We start from the raw sequence: 23,325 nt of genomic DNA on the forward strand, positions 1-23,325 counted from the left end.
TTGGCAATAATTGAATACTGACTAGCTGCGGGCCAGCAATGTCCTTGGGGCTGGGGATTCAAGGAAGAATAAGATACAATCATAAAAGAGACGGGAGGTCTGACACAGAAAGTGCCCCAGAGTGTTTGCCCCTAAAGAGGTGAGGATCAGGGGAACTTCCCTGGTGGTCCAGGGGGTTAAGAATCTGCCTTGCAACACAGGCGACACCAGTTCAGTCCCGGGTTAGGGAACTAAGATCCCACGTGCCCCAGGGCAACTAAGCCCTCGTGCCACAGCTAGAGAGAAGCCCACTGTAATGAAGGGCCCTAAGACCCAACTCAGCCAAAATAAATAAATAAATAAACATTGTTAAAAATAAATAAATAAAAAGTACATTAAAACTAAAAAGAGGTGAGGAGTAGAGAGGGACATGTAGCCCAGCTGGGCATCAGACACCCTGAAAGAGGCAACATTTAAGGCCTGAAGGGTGCACGTTTGTTAGCCAGGTGAAGGTGAGAGAATGGTCCCTGAATTGAGAACTTTTATTTATTTTTAGAGTCTCAGTTAAAATGAAGACTATGGAGCTATTGGACCAAACTATGCATTTCCCAGAAGGGCACCCATTTTACCCTCTTCAGTTTATGACCTTACATATTTCATGTCCTACATCTCCATAATTTTGGGTGCATTAAATTATTACTATTCCACTGAGTATAAAAAGCAGTAAAGAAGGATAAGTAACTCTATTAACTGGAAAAAAAAAAAAAGAATTGGGATGAGGGCAGACCTGCACATTTCAAAACAAAATATCAACTAAATAAAATAATGTGATTATCCAGTAGATCCGACACTGTGATGCCAGGTCCCTAGGTTTTGTGTTTGTGCTTTTGTTTGCTTGTTTCTTTTTCATTAGCATTTGGCTTCAGCTTAAACAAAGATCACTAAATGTTTTTTACAGGCAATTCTGTAGCCAGTGTCATCACACCTAGGAAATCAAGGAAGCCGAATTTCCTGACAAATGGCTCCATTAAAGTGCAGACAGAAAATCTAAGTGGAAAGCATGTGGCCTATTTTATTTTTACATCAATCCTACTCGTGAATTTAATAATCTGCCACTAATCAGAGCCTGAGCGCTCTGGCTAGCAAGGAGCTAAAGAATTAGGTAGAATGCCGCAAAACTGTAACTGCATATGATATTTAACTCAATGGACAGATTGATTGATAGATACAGAGATATATCCTAAAGGAACTGCTGAATTTTCTTTTAGTTAAGTGTGAATAACCAATTCTACTACTTCCACATTCCTAGAACTTTACATTTTAATTCTCCATTTTCTCCCTGCTGAAGACAGGCATTATATGGAACGGGTAATTCTCCAACTGCTTAAAATTGTTCTTGAGAGAATCAGTCGCAGAATCAAGAATTCCATGCTGGGATGGGTATTTTCCAGTTCTAGTCAGGTGACTCTCTTTGTTTCACACACTATATCGTTAAAAACTATCATTCAAATTGGCCTGTTAAGACGAAGTGAACAATGGAATTGGAATTCCATGGAATTTCAGAAAAATTGAGATTTCACACCTGTGAGTGGGTCACAAGAGTCTGCAGGTTTCACCTCATTTGCAAAATGACTCCTCTGTGAAAATCACTGGCCTTTAAATTTATGCTACTTTAGATATAACGAAAGCTGTGTTGTTTTTATTTACTATATTTTAGTTATTATGCTTTAGTTAGATGTCCCAAATAGAAAAGAGAATCTCTTTTAACGGTCTTTCTCGAAAACTGAGTTAGGAGGAATAAAATCTACCAAACTTCGCTAAAACACAGAGTGGCGGCCAGTTTGAATGAATGCCAGTCGCCTCTCACAGGGAGAAGTTGCCTTGGGGCTGCCATGAGCCAGACCCAGGGAGAAAGAGGGATGGGCAAGGGGATTCTCAGTTTCCTCCTGGGTCGAGGGTTTCCCACAAACTCGTCCCGCGTGGGAACTGGAGAAGGCAGACGGCGGCCCAGCCGTGTGGGAGCCCAGCTCACGGTCTCAAGCACAGAGAAGCCGCCAGCCCACGGCCCTCACATCACGCAGCCTGGGCCAGCACACGGGCCAGGGGGACCGGCACTTCCCGCGAGTAACGCGTTTATCCCCCAGGGCGGGGCCTCAGCAGGACCAGCCTCTCCAAGCAGTGGTCCTAGAACGTTATTGTCCAGAGTGTACACGCAGATGTTTTAGTGTGTGTCGTACAACGATTCTGAGTAGCAGAGTGAATATTCTGAAAACTGCGCCCTGGATGAATGGAATCCCTTGCACCCTCTGTCCCCATACCTGCCGTTGCATCCCTGCTGTCTGGGAGTCACGTGCACGTACACTGTAGAGATGGAGTCCCACCCATGGGCAGGGTTTTGCAGCAGCTAGCTGAGCTCTCTGGACTGCGCATCACTGTTTCTGATGCTGCACTGATCACGGTCTGCAGCCTGACAAACCGCACTGACTTTCAGTGGTGACTTTGCTGAGTGACAGACACAGAGTGTCAGATGTCAGCTGTGCCTAACCTCACAACAAAGGCAGAGTCTGAATGCTTCTTTCCAGTATTGAATACTTTCAGGGAACGTGTGTTAGAGTCTCTTACAATTACCTAGACTCTTGCAATTTCAGAAGCGAATTCTGTGATTTGGGAATTTAATACAGTTCCACTGGTGCCATGGAAACCTGCTCCTCCAGGGGACCTGCTGGGCGCGTGGCTCCCAGGTTACAGGAGTTCCCTGTGCTGGGCATCCTCGCTGCGGGGCCTGTGCGTCAATAGGAACTGAACAGCTGGATCTCTCTCCTGTCCTAAGGCCACACTCTCTCACACTCGCACATACGCACAAACACGTCGCCCCCCACCCCAGAATCCCCTAGTTTAAGGTCACCTTCTTCACTGTACCAGTTTGCATCAGTACAAATACTAAACATTGGTTTGGGGATTAGAACTGAATACATTCATACAGTTTTAGAAAATCTACACACCAAATATTCAACCTTCATGTTTGCTTTGTTATTATTGGTACTTATTGCTGAAAATAAAATAATAAGCGTTGTAAGTACGCTGTACCTGCAGGAGAATTAGAAATGCAATCTGCTTCATTCTGCCCATTCCAGTGATAACTCCAGCTTGGGGCTAAAGGCAGGGGTATTTGGCAGTGAATTCTAAAGCCAATAGCAAACACCGCTTGAGTATTAACGAATGGTCACGAAATGTCAGATGGATCAGATCCTCTTATGTACAGGGAACACGTTTAAGGGCATTAAACTTCGATGGCTGGTATTTAAATCTCCAGATGTATGCATATTAAAGGAACGCATTTCAGTTCTCACAAAGGAGACTTCTTTTTCTGCACGAGCAATTTTGAGGGGTAATGTTGAGCAACTTTGTGGAAGTCCGAGAAAATGTAGTAGCACAGAAAGCACGTGAATCTTGGCAGGGATCGCCGGTGCGGTGTGATGGGCTGTGCAGCACTCTGTGCCCTTAGTAACACCAACGACCAGGGCCCATCCCTTTGCCACAAAATACATTTGTATCACATCTCTGTTTGACACACCCTAGCCAATGGCCATTATTTTAAACCATATTTGATAAGAAAATTTCAGGCCAGTACCATGGTTTGGGTAGTCTCTGGGGCTTTCAGAAATCTTTCATCTGCCTTTTTATTAATGTAGTCCCTCAATGTACCACACTTTTTACCTCTATCACTTTGCACACACTGCCCTCTTGCATAAAACTTCTTTCACATTCTCGTCTGCCTGTAAGATGTCATAGAACTTAATCCAAATCCACCCTGTGTTTGCAGTCTTCACAAACCCTAAAGGAATTACTGCCCATTAATACTCAACGCAAACATCTCCCTTATTTTAGGTTTCCCTGCGGAAGGAGACTCTATCTCCAGGACCATCTGTTTACAATACCTACATGGTAAGGGTTGTTTTGATTTGAATTCAGCAGATAGAAATAGAATTTTTCCTACCTATTTATCTCCACTCTGAGACTGTGAGTTCTAAGAGCGGTGTCATGGCCTCTGCACCAGCATTAGCCCCTGCCTGATCTAGAGGGGGTGTTCGTGAAAGGACATGAATTCTTTCCACGATCACATTGCCATATTAGCACCGTCCCTCAGCATCATGTGACCACAGAGAGCCCCAGCCCGGGATGTGCTTGGTTCAGGCGAACCATCAGGACCTCCTGCCTCACAGTTCTGCACCTGTGCAGCTGCTGTTTGTTCTGTGGCTCTCATTTCTGGGATGACCCTAGTCCATTTCTGTGTGTCGGAGTCCCCTGTTCATCAAAGTGGCTCCCTCCCTGGGTATGGGGAGGACTTTGTGTGGACCTCTCTCCTGACATTCATCAATCTCAACTTTTTATTAAAGATACTTGGTTTTTATCTTATTTATTCCTTTGATGATAATTTCCTTACAAGAAAAAAGAACCACCTCCTATTTACCTTTACATCCTGTGCAATATTTCTTGAGGAATTGAATGAAAATCACTAGATAATATTCAGAAATAGAGACAGAAGCACTTGTGGCTGGGAGGAATATTGTGACATTTATCTGCGAGCCACTGATAATGTAGATGTAAAACGTGAAGATTAGCACTGAGTGTTTCCAAATATTTTACCTTCCCTGACTACCATACAGCCTAAGTTTTATACTGCAGATCACTTTGGTACCAAGATCAAGGAGGCAGGGGTTAATCTTTCTGCTCTAATATCCTTTTGCTGCAATATAAGCATTGTCATAATCACTTGTTTTATTAAAAATTTGTACGTGGATCTATCATCAAATACAAGGCATTTGAATACTTTCCAGTTTTATTCCCTAACAACTGAAAAAACATGGTCTCATGATATCATTTTGAATCATGTCATTTAGCTATTTTAGCCACATGAATGTGTCGCCATGATATCGTATTTACAAAAGAATTCGTCTCCTCATAGGTCATTATAGCAAATGCAAACTTACTTCAGATAATAGCAAAATAATCTAATGAAAAAAAGATAATGTTCTTTAGGTGGGAAATGTCTCAATCTATCACTGACGTCTTGAGTAAACAGATTAAAGAGGTAACAGAGGGAAAGACATGATGGGTTATTATGTGTTGAAAAAGTCTAAATGATATAAATGGTATTAAAAGATTAATGTAGCTTTCTACGATAGGAGACCTGGATAACAAATGTACAACCTCGTGTAGTCGGTGTGCTCTGTGTCGGGTTCAATGCGAACTACCGCAGGGAAGATAAACAGAAGAAAATAATTAAGGGAGCATGGGGACAGTAAAACTTCCCTGATGGACTGTAAGTTACCTGACATGCAGATACGGGGTGAGCCTTCTCAGTGCTTAACTCTCCAGCCCAGGGAGATCTGCAGCATTGCACAGCACAGATGGTAAATCAGAACAAGTCCGGGGCAATTCACAGCACCCTGGGAGAGCCCAGTTGTACAGCAGGGATGATGGCGTTGATTAAGTGTGGGCAAACCCTTTATAAAAATGTACTCTGATACACATAATGTATTACTTTGCCTAAATTTTAGGTATAATTATATTTGCACACAGGGTTGCCCAGCTTTCCTTATTCTATCTTTTCTCAAAGGTTCTAGCTTAGAATTCAGACTAGGTACCTGCAAACACAGCAAAGATTAGGTTCTCAAATGTTAGACAAAGAAAATCACCCGTCATCTCCTTAAACCCAGCTCTCCTACCGTTAACAATCACAAGACTCTCACTGTGGCAGGGTCTGTGCATACGCTTGGCCATTTCCGCTGCAATGATCGTCAAGGAATCCGGCGTATTCTTCCCTGACGGAAACCACTGGAAATAACCATCGTACCACAACTAGAAATAAGCGATCCCTGCTCCACATGAAATAGAAGGAAAATCTCAGGCAAAAGCGTTTTTGTTCCAAGATACCTCACGCACAACTTGAAAAATGTTTTTGCCCAAGTATTTTGCATTGTGATGGAGAAAGCACGGTGGGTGTAGGATCAATAAAGCTGAGTCTAATGGAGCCCCAGACAAAACCCTGCCAGGTGGCCAACCACCTTCTATAGGAAGTCTTCATTGCATTTCTGGACAGATCCCGCATGTTAAAAAATAAATAAGGGAAAATATTTCTTATATTGGGTCTGAAAACTATTTTTCTGTACATAGCATCTGCTATTTCAAACCAAGGAATGGAGCTGTTTCACCAATGTCATTAGCAATCCCGGTCCTTGCCCTTGGCAGATGTGTTTAATTAATTTTATTTTTGTTTCTTTTTCTTTTCTTCTTTCTCCCACCAACTACTTGAAATATTTGAAAATAGATATTAATTACTTCCTAACTTTTCTCTCAGCAAAACTTAGGATCACAAGTTTTCCAAACATTCCTCCAGTGTCATGGTTACAAGATCCTTCACCACATACACATTTCAATTCCTCAAGAGCCCATGTAAACTGTCTCACAGAACTGAAATGATCACCCCAGATATGGCCACCCAGGCTCACGGAACAAGATGGAGACTAGTCACAAAACAATATCAGTGTCAGAGGCATCTCTTCGCACAAACGAGCCTTCCATTGTCCAAAACACCCAGTCCTTCTGTGTGTGCTATGATTTCATAATTTTCTCCTCACCATGTATATTGAGTTATTTTGTTTTTTACTTTGAGTAAAATTTTACACTATTTCCATTATTTTCCTGTGTCTAATGAAATCTGTTTGGCCTACCATTCGATTTGAAGATTCCCTGAATCTGTCATCACTTATTTATTCTCACTCTTTCAGCTAGCAGTGTTATGCCCTCATCCAGGAGCTAAATAAATGTTTTGGAAAGGACTAGAGTGAGGGGAGAGAAACAAACACCTGGAAACCTCCTTCCCAAATCACAGCAATCCACTGAACATCATTCATGTACCGTCCCCCTCAGGCAATCTTCTTTTTTTTTTTTTTTTGCGGTACGCGGGCCTCTCACTGTTGTGGCCTCTCCCGTTGCGGAGCACAGGCTCCGGACGCGCAGGCTCAGCGGCCATGGCTCATGGGCCCAGCCGCTCCGCGGCATGTGGGATCTTCCCGGACCGGGGCACGAACCTGCGTCCCCTGCATCGGCAGGCGGACTCCCAACCACTGTGCCCCCAGGGAAGCCCTAGAGTACTTCCTTTTAATGACATCCCACAGGAGCCAATGACTCGGCCAACTTCTCCCTGGTACCCGAAGCTTGCTTGGATGGGACTCTCCTGGCCAGGAGACTCAACTGTATTTGAAACTCTCAAGTTCTCTTTGATGGACTCCTTCTCTTTCTTGGGGTTCCAGTGTCTGATATAAAAGATTCTCTAACCTTCATATTCGCATCATAATTCTTCTTTACAGAAAAGACAGCATAAGGAGGAAGCTGAGCCCTTCTGCTTTCTTTCATCCACTTCCTTTAACACCCACTCTGATGAGTGAACTTGGGTTTTATTTCAAACGTCACTTATGCATGGGCCTTACATTTCATGGTCCTGAATACTTCTGTTGTTCCCAGCTCGTGGCATATCTGTCCTTCAGGACATGGCCCTTCAAGTGTACTTCATTCTCTTAACTGGATTCATTGTAGACATCTGGTGTAACTGTCTCTGTTTCCTTGGGTAATTTCCCATTTCCTCCACATTGGGGTGATTTGTTTCTTAAAGTCAGAGTTTTGGGGGTTGTTTTGGTTTTTGAGGGTCCTGCCTCTTCTCTGTTAGAGTTGAAGTCATGGGATCATATAGACTATTTTTGCAAAGTGTATGAATTTCTGGAAAGTATCCCTAGCGATTACCTCCTTCGTCACTGTGAGTCATTTTCCTTCCATGACTATATAGTTTATCCTCACGGGGTCCGCATGAGCCTGAAGGTTACCCAAGGTCATTTAGCTTGGTAGAAACCCAGACTTTTAAGACATTCAAAACCATGGAAACATACAAAGGAATAATTCAAATGACAAGAAATGGAAAGAAAATAATGGTGGGATTGGTAAGCAAGAGGCCCAGGAACCGTGCAGGATGGAGAACAAAATCATCCATGAAGAGCCACTTAGGTACTGAACACCCTCTTGGTGCAGGTGCCTTGGGGTGGGGAGTAGTCTAGCACGAAGGCTCATTTCTCCTCAGTTAACCACAAATTTCTCTTCATTGGTCAGAATTAGCATAGTAGTATAATGGCCTCTTTTATTGTATCTCTTTTTTTGAGAGATAAAGATATTGGTGAAGTAGTACAAAACTTAAAAAACTACTTATATAAAAAAAAAACAACTACTTATATACCCTAATGTTAAGAAGCCTGTGTTCTATGGTCAAATTGCTTAGGTTTAATGCTGTTTTTGATGCATATTATTGGCTTTGCAACGTTGGGCAAATTCCTAAGCTCTAAGTTTTGTTTCTTATCTGTAAGTAGGAGTACTGAGCACTTACAATATGCCTAATGAGAGTTCAATAAGATAAAACTCAAAATGCACATTTTCAGTCATCAATAAATAACACCACTCAAATTACTATATCCAAACAGGGCATCTTGTTAATGTTTGGATTGTGGAGGAATCCAACATCTACTCTGTCAGGTATCTGTGCCGGATTTAGGATCACAGCCCCCCTTCCCTTTCCCCTTCTGAGCATTTTATAATCTTCTCCAAGCACAGACATCACCTCTGTTCTCCACCTGCTGGCTCTTCTCCCCACATTCTCTGCTGTGTCTCGCACAGCATTCTGGGTCCTGTGGCCATATATTCCTGCTGGGTTACACTACATTATCTACCCAACAGCCACCGATTTTTCAGGAAGAGAGCTATCCTTCACTGCCATATGCTGTGTATTATGGATTTTATCCCTTCAAGTCTCAGTGGTAGCTGGGGGACTATGTTTACAAACTTTTAAAATATTTAAACTAAATTTATTACACATTCTTTACTCATTGGTTTATAAACATGTGGCTACGCATCATTTCTCACCCTTTTCTAATTGTGTCTTTTTTCTTTTAAATACTTCACGCCTTTCCAGTTGTATTATTCTTTATATGCCGTGTCCAAGTTCTACAACACTAATGTTTTATACATTATAATCTGGACATTTTTCTTCCTCTTTATTTTCAGTTTAAATTCCTTCTGAGCACTCCCTCTTCCAAAAAGTGTCTAAGCCATATTGCATACCACCGAGGCCATGACTTTGAGCTTCTCCATCCAGCCAACTATTCAATATGCATTTCGTCCTTTCTACTTCAAAGTCCTAACCTTCAGTCAGAAGAATGCCACACAACAGGTAAAGGTTTATTTGCAATCAGTAAGGCTTGAGCTGGTCCCATGATTCAACAGTTACATAAACTAAACTTGACACTTAAAGCCCCTGAGGCTACCACTGCCCTACCTTCATCCCATAAGGCACTAATCAAATGTAAATTGCTATTACTTTCCATCTTACAATTCATAGCGGAGATGCAATTTCTTAGATCACCTAATCCCCTTCGAAGGCACCAAGTTCCACTGCAGTTGACGGAGAAAACCTACCCCAACTGCAGCTGCCTTACGGAGAGCACTACTCAGTGGCCAGTCTCACAAGAACACTTAGGAAAGCTCAGAAAATCCCAGAAGCACTCGGCTGAAAACTACAGCGACTACACTCAGCAGGAATATACACACACACAGTATTCGAGCAGCACTGATCTAAGTCTTGTATTTATCTGAAGGAAGTCATTTCATGGATAAGCCTGAAAACCTCCTTCTTTCGTCAGTTGCATTTTTCTGGGACTGCTACTTTCCTTTCATCCTCAAATTCTCCTGAGTGTTTCTTCAAATTCTCTCCAGTGAAAAGAACAGATTATTACTATTTAAAATTTACTGGTCCTGGCTTAGTTCCTAAAGCGAGCCTAGCCCACAGAGGTTCAGAAGCTTAAACCTTCCAGCTTCTACTGCTCTGGAATGATTACAAAATTACTGAGATCACAGAGAGAGTTCTAAAGGACTAAAGGCAGTTTACATATTTTGCAAATTACTTGGAGATCTAAAAGGAGCATTAGAAATCACTGCGCTCTAAGCTGCTTATTCAACAATTTTCATACACTTATTCAGAAGATTTTTCCATGGAAAATTTTTCAGCCCAATTTTTAAAAAAATTTTCATGCAGAAAATGTTAATCCTTGGGAAAAAGAAGACCAAGTTGCTATGCACACTTTCAATTTTAAATAATTCATTGTCCTTATATTGACGGACATTAATATCACATTAACTTATTAACATACTTTTAAAAAAATTTTAAAAGGTAACAAAATGTATGATAATTTTGAAGTTTATTTTTGTGCATTCTAAAATCATGATGGCATTTGAGTGTAGTGACATGCTCAGCAGTCTATAAAATAAGTCTTTGTGTCACTTAAGGCAACATGTGACCTGCATTTATTGCTCAGATTTTTTAAAAAATCCCTTTAGATACTTAAAGAAGAAGTCATATTGTAAAGTGCAGCATTAAAAACCCAGGTAGGGGGGCTTCCCTGGTGGCGCAGCGGTTGAGAATCTGCCTGCTAATGCAGGAGACACGGGTTCGAGCCCTGGTCTGGGAGGATCCCACATGCCGCTGAGCAACTAGGCCCGTGAGCCGCAACTACTGAGCCTGTGCGTCTGGAGCCTGTGCTCCGCAACAAGAGAGGCCGCGATAGCGAGAGGCCCGTGCACCGCAATGAAGAGTGGCCCCCGCTTGCCACAACTAGAGAAAGCCCTCGCACAGAAACGAAGATCCAACACAGCAAAAATAAATTAATTAATTAATAAACTCCTACCCCCAATATCCTCTTAAGAAGAAAAGGAAAAACCCAGGTAGGATTTAGTAACACTCCGTCAGAGCATTTGTGGCAAACAGTGCCATGCTTTACCCTGCCATCCTCTATTTTTAAGGTTTATTTGAGTTAAACAAGTGCCCGATGATGGATTAATTTACCCAGACAGCGAGTCTCGGGGCCGCTCCAGAGCCCATTGGCCAAGCATTCTCTGACGTGAGAACCCACAAGTGTGTAGCCTGTGTTACACGTGAATATGGCTGTGGCACCATACACTGTCATTGTTCCAATCTTGTTCCCATTGGGGGGAAAGGACAGGCTTCCACACGAGATCACTAGAAGGAAAACAAAAACAGAGTGAATATTATTTCAGGTCTGCAGACTGCTCTTTTGATTAAAAACGACAAAATCTTCAGTCTTCATTTTCATTAAGAACACAGGCAGGGGTGTCACCTAAGGGTGAGATAGACACACCACCTAGGAAGCTTAATTTTTCTTCTCTCATATCCTTGAAATGAAAACTTGAAAGTTTAGGGTGGAATCCAAAACATCCCTTCCTTTACCCACTGCTATTTTTTTCATCCTCACAGGTAGCTAAACTTTTCTTGAGTAAACACACAGTATACAAACATATTCACACACGAGCAAATCAGTCAAATGAGTTGGCTTTCTGTCCTCTTTTCGGTCTACACCAATCACAAGAATCACATCATAGTTACCAGACACCTATGTGTGTGTAGCAGGAATTAAGAAATGTGGGTGGTCTTTCCCAAAGTCATCAGCTGGTACAAAGTCATCAGCAGTGAGGAATTAAACCCGGGATGCCCACTGCAGCAGAAGGACTGAGTTCATGTTTTCTTTCGTTTACTTGCATAAGTTGTTGGGATCATGAACTCCATAAAAATGCTGACTATATAGGACATGTGCAAACTTTCTGAAAATTAAAAAAAAATAAAATCTAGACCTTAAGTGATTATAGATGTAGGTACCCAGTTCACACGTGTGTCCAGCATAATTACTGACCGTGATCACTTACACCCACACGATAACTCCAGTTGGGGAGATGAATGCAATGGTCACTTTTGTTATAGATACTTGTTATACCACCTGACTCCCTGCACTCTCCAAATCCACAAGTTTGAGCACAAAGAAATCAGTAGAATCTCAGGGGAGGAGGAAATCATAAAGTCATCAAGGCCAACTGCTCATCAGAGGCTGAAATGTGTTTTAACAGGTGAGAATGGAAGTGTTTGAAAAGTTCTTCTACGAAGAGTGATACAGACTTCCTGATGTACTGAGTGAGTTCTTATGTGTAAAGGGCTTAGGGCAAAGCTGCCATGTAGCTAAAAATTACTGAGCCCTTATTAACAGTAAACTGATAGGAGGCAGTGCAAAGTCATGATTAAGAACACAGATCCTGGCTGCAGGCTACCCAGCCAGGTTCTGCTCAGCTCTGCCAGTTCCTAGCTCGGTGACGCCGGCCACCTTCGCTAAGTCTCCCAGTCCTCCTGGTTCATCTCCTAAAGGTGAATACCAGCACCTGCCAGGTAGGGCTGTGCAGTGGATTCAAAGACAGGACTGTGGGAGCACCTAAAGCAATGCCTTGCACCTGACCAGGGCTGGGTCCCGGTTCGCTAACAGTGAAGCCCATCTCAGGACCTATTCAGGGAACTGAATCCAAAGTCTGAAGACCTTTACTGGTAATTCAAGTGAAGAAAATTTTATCATTTAGACCAGTCTTCTGAATTAAGCTGATTTTACTCCAAGACACGTAATCCTGGTTCCATTTCAGATGGACAGACAGACACAGCCAGGAAATGTGTGTTCTAGGGGCACTGCTCACCAAAAATTTGGGAAGTTCAGCTCTAGCGTATGTCATGATCAGAACATTATTGTTGTTGAGGGAACCATGAGGAGTTCTTAGTTTGCAGGATTGTTAAACTCTTACAGGGTCATATCTTATGCAGTTAGTGATACTGCTAACATGTTTGCTCTACCAAATGTCAATGGATTTGAGTCGGATTTAGCTTTTTTTACAATTAGTTATGAACTTTTCATTAAGCCTCTTCTCAAACATAGTATGAACTTCACCCTGAGCTATGATATTTAAAGATCCACTTGTAGCCATTCAGGATCATTGGACCGTGTTTTGAAACCTCAGCTTTTAGTAGGAAGTGTGAAATAGCAGTGAGGTCTGAGCACACCTCCTCTCGGAGGTCTTGACACACCGTTAATGGTGGACTAGCAGAAAGGCTGACTCTCTTCTATTCTTTTAGCCTCTGTTCAAAATATCCTGGTGACGGAACTATTTTAGGCTTGTCCGCTACTAAGGTTCACTAGACTATAAAGAAGAACTAATGGAACAAATATTAGCTTTTCAGCAGCTGGATAATGGGGTCTCGGTCATAGAGATTTGATTGGCAGTAAACCCAACATGTTAATGAGGTAGGCAGCACCCATCTGAAAAGCTCCCCTAATTGAAAGGGAAAACCCCTCTCCCCTAAAAAACAAACAAACAAAAACTTGTGTCAAACATCCAAGGGAAAGCCTTATTTCCGTGTTCTTTTCTCCCATCAAGTTTTCAAGAATAAAGTCAATAAGTTTGCTGTTTTCTCTTCTGTTAAATATATATTCATACGCACAGTCAACTGTCTCCTCTGAATTCTCAGTGTGTCTTGCACAGAGGATGTGTGTCTTGGGCAGAGGATGCTCAGCTGAAGACACTCAGAGTGCCCCCAGCTCTGCCCGACTTACTGTTGATACTGTAGTATTTTCTCATTATTATTGTGGATTCTAAGCTTTGCTTCACCCCCCTGAAAAGTCTCTTTCCTCTTTCCTTCAATTCTACAGTTATAGTCATGTTGAAATCCTCTACTTTAAAAAAGAAATCATATTGAGACAGTTCATTTCTCAAACCTGTGAAGTCAACAGGATTATGGATGTTATTGTCAGCAATACAGATATTATTTGTGAATGTGACAAATAAATAAGGTCAAGAGTAGGTAATTTCAAACATGTTCTCCCTGGAAAAAACCTTGTGAATATGCAGTTAGACAGGAGCAGCAAATACATGACATGACACACATGTGAATGGGGCAGTGCTGCCAATCGTGAAGAAAAGGTTCAGAGGACATATGATAGCTATTTTTAAGTATGTGAAGGCATGCCATGTAGACCAGAATCTGGAATTGGATTAGTAGGCCGAGAGAGAGTGCCAAGGTACATGGATCAAGCCAGAAAGAAGGCCTCACTCAAAGTGAAAATGTCCATGTGAAATCACTGTCCCTGGGGTAGTTAGTGTCACATGAGTTATTTAATGCAGGCTGGACACTTACTTGTGAGTATATTATCAAGAAAATTCACATTTAGGTCATTCTAAGTGATGACCAGTGTCCACACCAACACAGAATGGAATAAGAATGTCCACTCCGTGGTCTCCTATGATACAGATGAAATGTGTAGTCTGAAGGATAAATACTCCCATGATATTGTATGATCAATCCAGGCAGATCCCCAATTATCAATACAAAGAGAAGGTCATCAAAGACCAGCCTGCCGACTTCACAGCTTGACCCAGGTCTAACTTAAGAGAACTCTGAACTAAGCAGTTAGAAAAGAGGTACAGGTCAGAATTCAGACAATGTTCTTTGGATATCTATAATACAGCAAAATTCCAATGTGGCTCTCTAGGTCCGTGTGTATAACATTTTAAATGCAAAGATGATTTCTTCTGGATTCATGAATTTCTGTGATAAACATTTTCCTTAATTTTTAAAGCAGTAAGTCAAAAAATAAATACACACAACAAGAAAATTGCAACAGGCTCCAGCTTTTACACAGTCCTCGTGTTAGGGGGTTATATGGGCATCCCCAGACATGGAATTTTAATTTTGCTTTCTTGTTTCTTGAGGGATAACCATTGATAGTCATTCCTCCTCAAAGATGGGTGACTGCCGAGCTAACAGTTTCAAAGTGAGACTAAGGTCTCCTGTCCTCTTCACCCCTGGATACCTGGGCTCTGTCTATGGACATGGTGGAATATCCTAGAGTCAGAATAACACAAACTCTTCAAGAAGTGGCGACTATCCCAGCTGACTTCATAGTTGTTATGGATACGCTTAGAAGGTCGTCAAAGGTCATCTCTTCATCTGGAACTAACTGGACAAGCAGAGTGGGAGCTCCTAACATTTCCAGCCCCTAAGCAGGTAGGTAACCCAAACAGTTAGATCCAAGAGATCCTGTGGACTGGGCCATTCTTAGATAAAACATAGGCAAACAACAAAATAAATAAAAATACAGCTCCTTAGCTGTAACAATGATTTGGATGACAATACATTTGAAGATTCTAGTGGTTCAGTTCCAATAAAATGTAGACCTGGTGTTTATTCTGTGAAAAAGCTACCACAGAGTGGCAGATTGGGCTCACAAAAATGTGCTCCTTATGCACTTAAGGACTGAGTCTCCAAGTCACAAGTTGAGCTTCCTGGTGGGGACAGATGTGGGAAGGAGCGAGCTCACTAATTCAGACTCTAACACGGAGAAATTCAGTACCAATTCAGTGACCAGACAACAGTCAAACCAGGACACTTTGGGGAATGATTTGGGAACCATTAATAAATAAGCTTCAGGCAGAGCTGTCCAGGGCCTGCGGGTGCTGTCCACGTGGATTACGAGCTCGCAGAGGTCCTGACCCTTCCTGATTCGCCTTTGTGATGCTGGTGAAGAGCTTTAGTGGGAGCTGCATTACCGTTTGTTCCATTAAAAGTGGAATTAGAATGATTATCACAGACAGTGAAGCATTATTTCTTTAGTCCTTTTTCCATTTTTCTTCTGGTTTTTTCTTACTAAGCTGTGTATTTTATAAATATGACACTAGTCTGCTTGTTTTTGTGCATGATAATTTCCTGTGAACAATCCCACTAAAGATTGTATATTAAATATGTCTGAATCAAACAGTGCTCTGAACAACGCTAATATCGTTATATTTTTCTATTTATTCATATTTATTATGAAACCCACTCAGAGGCTTAACTGCTTATCTTGTACCTACGAGAATAATAATCTCCCTTTTCAAGACAGTCATTATTTGAGAACACAATATCCTTAGCATAAATACACGCATTCCCAAGATCCTAATTAAAAGGTCTGAATAGTTAGTGCATGGAATAAGATTGATCTTTTAAAATACAGGCCTGGATTTGTTTTTGAGCTGATTTGAAATATCGAGTATTCTAATATTTCAACATTTGTAAAATATGATTGTCAACAAGAAAAAGACAGCATTTAACACTTAATGCAGCGGTCATATATTTAAGTATGTCAGATAAAAATACACGTTCATGGGCTTCCCTGGTGGCGCAGTGGTTGGGAGTCCGCCTGCCGATGCAGGGGACACGGGTTCGTGCCCCGGTCTGGGAAGGTCCCACATGCCGCGGAGCGGCTGGGCCCGTGAGCCATGGCCGTTGAGCCTGCGTGTCTGGAGCCTGTGCTCCGCAACGGCAGAGGCCACAACAGTGAGAGGCCCACGTACCGAAAAAAAAAAAAATACACGTTCATTGTTGTAATGAAAAGAAATGCCACCGGGTTACACTGTTTATAGGACAATAGATTATAGTCCCTTAAAAGGTGGATGTCATCGCTGTCAGTGATTCAGGATGGCCTCGAGGTCAGGAGCACACCTGTTACTCACCTCTGCATCTCGGTCTCTCCGCCCCTATGCTCCACGTGCCGTTGGCGTGGCACTGCACCAGCCTCTGGCCCTCCAGGTAATACCCGGGGCTGCAGCTCAGCACCACCTGGGCTCCATACTCATTCAGGGATCCTGACACCAGTCTCCAGGTGACATGTTCTGAGAGCTGGGCTTCAATGCCAGGGCAAGTGACCGCTGGAAAGAAACACACTTAACATCATCACTTTGTTCTCAAGGGGTCAGACCAGGCCTGCTTTCCATGGTAAAGGCCTCCTGTATGAAACTCACCGTGCTGTACAGAAGAGATGCCATCACCTGTTATTTGCTGTTTTCTCTACTACCCACATAGCCACACAAAAACGATCCCATACGCAAAATGCATCCACAGCCTCATGGCAAGTGCACTGGAAATCTTGCAGTGGGATTACATGTAAAGGGATAAATCACTTCCACAAAGTCTCGAGGTTCATTGAAAATGATCATCAGGTAAATGTAGGCATGAATAGAAAAATCTTACTTCTAATTTGTCTCTATCCTCTGAGAAACTTGAAATGGTAATTGAGTAACTGAAAACCAGCTTAGACCAAGAAAATCAGATGCCCTCATTCCCTTCCTCCCTACGTAAGACGCTCCATTACCGGATTCACTGTACACAAAATCCACATGCACACACACTGTACACAAAATCCACATGCACACACACTGTACACAAAATCCACATGCACACACACTGTACACAAAATCCACATGCACACACACTGTACACAAAATCCACATGCACACACACTGTACAGAAAATCCACATGCACACACACTGTACAGAAAATCCACATGCACACACACTGTACAGAAAATCCACATGCACACACAGTGTACACAAAATCCACATGCACACACACTGTACACAAAATCCACATGCACACACACTGTACACAAAATGCACACACACTGTACACAAAATCCACATGCACACACACTGTACACAAAATCCACATGCACACACACTGTACAGAAAATCCACATGCACACACACTGTACAGAAAATCCACATGCACACACACTGTACACAAAATCCACATGCACACACACTGTACACAAAATCCACATGCACACACACTGTACACAAAATCCACATGCACACACACTGTACACAAAATCCACATGCACACACACTGTACACAAAATCCACATGCACACACACTGTACACAAAATCCACATGCACACACACTGTACAGAAAATCCACATGCACACACACTGTACACAAAATCCACATGCACACACACTGTACACAAAATCCACATGCACACACACTGTACACAAAATCCACATGCACACACACTGTACACAAAATCCACATGCACACACACTGTACAGAAAATCCACATGCACACACACTGTACAGAAAATCCACATGCACACACACTGTACACAAAATGCACACACACTGTACACAAAATCCACATGCACACACACTGTACACAAAATCCACATGCACACACACTGTACAGAAAATGGCTAACGAATCTTCCAGGAGAGAATCTATGCATATCCTTAGGAGGTGAACTAGAATTACAGTAGCTACTTAATGAAGAGCAGTAGCAACACTTTTAATAACAGTAGTAATAGCAGTAGCCGTAGTACAATACTACCGGAGTGGATTTAAGTAAGTTATGACAATGCTGAAAATATATGCAAGGTTTGATATATGTGAGTTTATATATTTTCTGAAGAGTACAATAATATTTAAAATTAATTTTACAATGTTAGGAACTAGAACTCTACTTTCCTAAATATGAAGCTACATCAGCTAATAACCTTCACAGTCAGCTACCCACAAAGTTGACCAGATTGATTAATTTATTGATCCTCGAAGAATTAGCTAAAGAGACCACTTTTTTTTTCAGAATAATATTAATAAATACATTTTACTTATAAATTCTATACAAGTTCATTATAATTGAATCAGACATATCCAAAATGTTACAAAAATCCCATTTAATCTTCTCTTGGTAATTTTACCATTACTATGTGCAAATAAACAGAAAAAATAGGCCTTTTTGGTATTATTGCAATAACAATATCAACAAGGTTTAAAATGTGAAAAGAATTTTCTAATTTAAAAATAATCCTTAGATCGAGTTCTCATGTATTTTTTAGGTAAAACAATTATCCAAAATTTATATGGATAGTCAAGAGTTTTACCTAGTGATATAAATAATTTTTTTTTCTAACCAGATTACCTTTAGAATTTCAGGCATGATTGCCATTTCTGAAAAGACTTTAATGTCTTTAAACTGACAAATTCATAACTCAATTTCAATCCTGCTGCATATTTCAAATAAAATCTGGGACTTCTCTGGTGGCGCAGTGGTTAAGAATCAGCCTGCCAATGCAGGGGACACAGCTTCGAGCCCTGGTCCGGGAAGATCCCACATGCCGTGGAGCAACTAAGCCCGTGCGCCACAACTACTGAGCCCATGCACCTAGAGCCCACGAGCCACAACTACTGAAGCCCGCGCTCCTAGAGCCCATCCTCCGCAACAAGAGAAGCCACTGCAACGAGAAGCCCGCGCACTGCAACGAAGAGTAGCCCCTGCTCGCCGCAACTAGAGAAAGCCCGCGTGCAGCAACGAAGACCCAACGCAGCCAAAAATAACAATAAATAAATTTTTAAAAATCTAATTTAAATTTTCAAATAAAATCCATTTCATCAAAGCTGTGTTTCTAGAATTAACTTGATGGTTTTTAATTACTGAACTATCTTTTATAAACTCTGTTTCTGCCAAGAAGGTTTCAATGTTGGCTTACGCAGTGGAATCAGAAGTTTTCTTCCGCTAATATCATCCACATCAGTGGTTTCCAAATTCTGCGTGATTACCTCTTTCTTTCTTTATTTTATTTAAAAAAATTTGGGGGGGAGGGCTTCCCTGGTGGCGCAGTGGTTGAGAGTCCGCCTGCCAATGCAGGGGTCACGGGTTCGTGCCCCGGTCCAGGAAGATCCCACATGCCATGCTGAGCCTGCGCGTCCGGAGCCTGTGCTCCGCAACGGGAGAGGCCACAACAGTGAGAAGCCCGCGTACCACAAAAAAAAAAAAAAAAAAAAAAAGAAAATTTTAACATCTTTATTGGAGTATAATTGCTTTACAATGGTGTGTTAGTTTCTGCTGTATAACAAAGTGAATCGGCTATACATATACATACATCCCCGTATCTCCTCCCTCTTGCGTCTCCCTCCCACCCTCCCTCTCCCACCCCTCTAGGTGGTCACAAAGCACTGAGCTGATCTCCCTGTGCTATGTGGCTGCTTCCCACTAGCTATGTATTTTACATTTGGTAGTGTATATACGTCCATGCCACTCTCTCACTTCGTCCCAGCTTACCCTGCCCCCTCCCCGTGTCCTCACCTCTTTCTTTATGAAAATGGAATTTGGTTTCCTTTTAATTATCTGATTCTGGTTTAATTGTTTGCTTGCATCTCTGTCTCCCTGCTAGGCCCTAAGTTCTTTTATTGTAAACATTATGTCTTTTTACAGTTTTTTTTTTTTTGAGAATAATGTCTGACAAAGTAGGTGCTGGTGACATTCTAGTCTGTGTGTGTGCTTTGAAAAGAAACATGCCCCCCCCCAAAAAAGTGCTCTAGCAGCAAAAACAAAACACAACAGCAACAGCAACAAAAAACACAAAGAAACTGAGGCAATAAAAGCATATGGGTAGAAATTGAGAGTAAAAAGAAAAATGAGAACTGGAATAAATATTTATCTAAAGTCTACCTTGGCCTACTAAGGAAGAGAGGGGAAGGGTGGAGCTTTCCAGAAATTGCTGCAAATGTGATTTTATTTGACATTTTCAAAGATGCCCCAAGGGGGAGACCATACAGAAATGTCGGAGTTTGAATGACCTATGATGTTTATTTGGGTGGTAAAATGCAAGTTATGTGAACCAAGATGACAGGAGAAGACCAATCCCTCCAAACTGTGGTCAGTAGATCCCCACTTGGTGAGTTTTACTACATGCAGGTCTGCACTCATAAAAGAACAAGGCAAACAGGCCCCCTAAAAGGATCAGCCCTGCTGCGTCCTGCCGGTCAAGCTGCCACAGAGAATGCGCTTTGTTGCTTGGCCCCGGGAACAAGGAAGCCATAGTCTTCCTTGTACCAGCTCTAGGGGCTTTGTGTAGGGGGAAGAGACCCAGAACATTCTGCATGCCCCACATGCCTACGTGATCTCCTGACTGCACTCTGGGGAACAGCCCAGCCCCCCAAGTCAGAACCTGAAAACTGTTCTCATGTGCTCACCCCCCAACCCCGAGTCACTGCGCTCCCTCACCCCCCAACTCCTCCAGCCGCTGCCTCCCCCCACCTGCAAGTCGAGCTCTTAACTCCACCTGCATGTCCTTAAAGGAATTTCATAAAGATATTAATCTCCTTCCACTTCTTCATTAAAAACCCAAAACTTTCCCTCAGAAGCTCAGATAAATTGACGGTATGATATGCAAAGTACGGTAAATATTTATACCTTAAAGAAAAACATCACTTTTACTCAGATCCAAGAGAATAATACCACATTTGATATTATTTGATATTATACTTTTGAATATTGATTCAATAGAAATACATGACTACCGCTAAAATTGGTTCTATTCTGTGTTCTCCTTGAACTGTCCATTCTAGAATTCCCACAGAAACTTATTCTAATATGTTTTATGTTTAAACTCCTTTATGAATAATCCTATTATATTTATCAATAGCAAATTGTACTGTCATTTTATTATCAATGTATGATTGATTAACAATACAATAATTTTTCATCTATTTTCAGCACAAAAAGTAGCATTTCTTTGGGAATACACCAGTTAATGAATGACATAGATAAGGCTTTTTTACTGTTCATGCATTACTGATTATTAGAAAGACACTAGGTTTGGTATTGATTTTATTACTAATTTTTACTTTTTATAGATTTTTATTACAGGTATTTGATTTATGTTAAGAAAGTTTAACAAGGAAATGGTAAGGGAAATTGTTTTGTTACAGCGATATCTCTCACTCATACTTAGTTATACACCAAATATCACCACTATCAAAAATCGTTTGATAGAAACTGTTTAAATTGTACTGGAAACGAGGAGTTAGAATCCACTAGACCTGTAAACAGAAAGCCACTGGCTTTGTCTACACCTGCACCAGCGCTTGGGACTCTTTCCTCAAATTTGGTGCTCTGGAGGGTTTTGTGTTATTTATTTTGTTTTCTGGTTTTGTTGATGTTGTTGGTTTCTTCCTTTTTTTTAGATATTCAGGTAAATTTGTATTGAAACATGTAAATAGAAAGTGCACAAATTGCTATTATACAGTTAAGTACACTTTTATGTAATAAACACACCATCACCTGACCAGCAACCACATCGAGAACTAGAACTGCACACACACTCTCGCCACCAGGCACACCCCCCCCCTCCCCAGCATGCACACTTCACTCAGGGGGAGAAAGAATGTGAACCAACTTCTAATGACATTAGTGACCATCTACACACTGTAGATGGTGGACCAACTTCTAATGACATTAGTGACCATCTACACACTGTAGATGGTGGACCAACTTCTAATGACATTAGTGACCATCTACACACTGTAGATGGTGGACCAACTTCTAATGACATTAGTGACCATCTACACACTGTAGATGGTGGGACCTGTTTTGACCCCATGTGAGTGGAGCCACGTGCTCTTTTACTTCTGACGTCAGTATTATACTTTTGAAATTAACCCATGTTAAGCCATGGAGCTAGAGTGCTTATTTGTATCTCTACATGTGCTCCATTGTATAAATATATACGATCAATGTATCCATTCCTTACTGATGGCCATTGGGGTTGTCTCACATTTTTGGCTTTTACAAACTGCAGCTTTGAGCATGTCCTTAGGTGAATATCCTTACGCAAACCTGTAGGTATATTTCTAGGGAGGGACTACTGGCTCATAAGATATTTTCAGCTTTAGGACACGCTACCAAACGTTTTCCCAAAGAGAATGTGTCAACTTACCACCTTTACCAGCAATGTATTAGAGTTCCAGTGACTTAACATTTCTGTTGACGCCAGGTCTCCTGTCCTTTTATTCTATAAAGTTATACATTCTGATGTGGGATGTAGTGGCATCTATTTGATATTCTGCATTTTTCTCACGGGAACTCTTTACACAATCTTTGTTTGATACACATTCTTCAAATATCTTTACCCTTTTTAAGTTTGCCTTTATCAGGCTCTCACACATATGTTTTGAAGAATAACAGTACTGAAACTTAATGCAGTCCAATACATCTACTTTTTCCTTTGTTATCAGGTTATTTTGTGAGCTTGCAAAGTCTTTACCTGACCCAGGCTCATGCAGGTGGGCTGGTGGAAAAGGGGAAGCTGTATTTTCATAGAAGCTTTATGTCCCACCTTTCACCTTTAGCCTATAATCATCTTGCCCTGATTTTGTCTGTGCTGTGGGGCGGGGATCCAGATTCACTTTCCCATATGAGTATCCAGTTGAGCCATTTACTGAAAAGATTTCTGTCTTTTCCCTCATTGGGCTGCAGCGTCACCTTTGTCGAAATATCAACCAATATGGTCCTGGGCTCGGTGTTCTCTGCCATTGGTCTGTCTTCCCTTGGACCAACACCACCCCATTTTAAAGCCTGTGCCTGTATAATAAAACCAGGGTATCAGGTGTGCTGTGGAAATGCGTTGTTTGTGAGTCAGGCCTCTCTCTGTGAAGAAGTTTGAGAAGGATTGAGAGGAGGCACGCCCTGTGCTGGAGAGTCTGCTCTGGCAGCTGGATCTGAAGGAAGAGTGAATATGGAGGTTTCGGGTTTGGAAATAGGTCTCCTTTCAC

The 23,325-nt window shown here is 41.7% G+C and overlaps 1 protein-coding gene across 1 annotated transcript in view; it reads right to left on the reverse strand.

Moving 5' to 3' along the window:
• CSMD1 (CUB and Sushi multiple domains 1) overlaps window positions 1–23,325 on the reverse strand; it is a 1,400,820-nt gene that overhangs the window by 48,136 nt on the left and 1,329,359 nt on the right. The window contains exons 51-52 of the mRNA XM_060136411.1: window positions 16,450–16,644; window positions 10,922–11,095 (exon numbers count right to left, since the gene is read on the reverse strand). Of these exons, the coding sequence (XP_059992394.1) occupies window positions 10,922–11,095; window positions 16,450–16,644 (369 nt within the window). The remainder of the gene's footprint in view (window positions 1–10,921; window positions 11,096–16,449; window positions 16,645–23,325) is intronic.

The sequence above is a fragment of the Lagenorhynchus albirostris genome, chromosome 21, assembly GCF_949774975.1.
Source record: "Lagenorhynchus albirostris chromosome 21, mLagAlb1.1, whole genome shotgun sequence".
Taxonomy (NCBI): Eukaryota; Metazoa; Chordata; class Mammalia; order Artiodactyla; family Delphinidae; genus Lagenorhynchus; species Lagenorhynchus albirostris.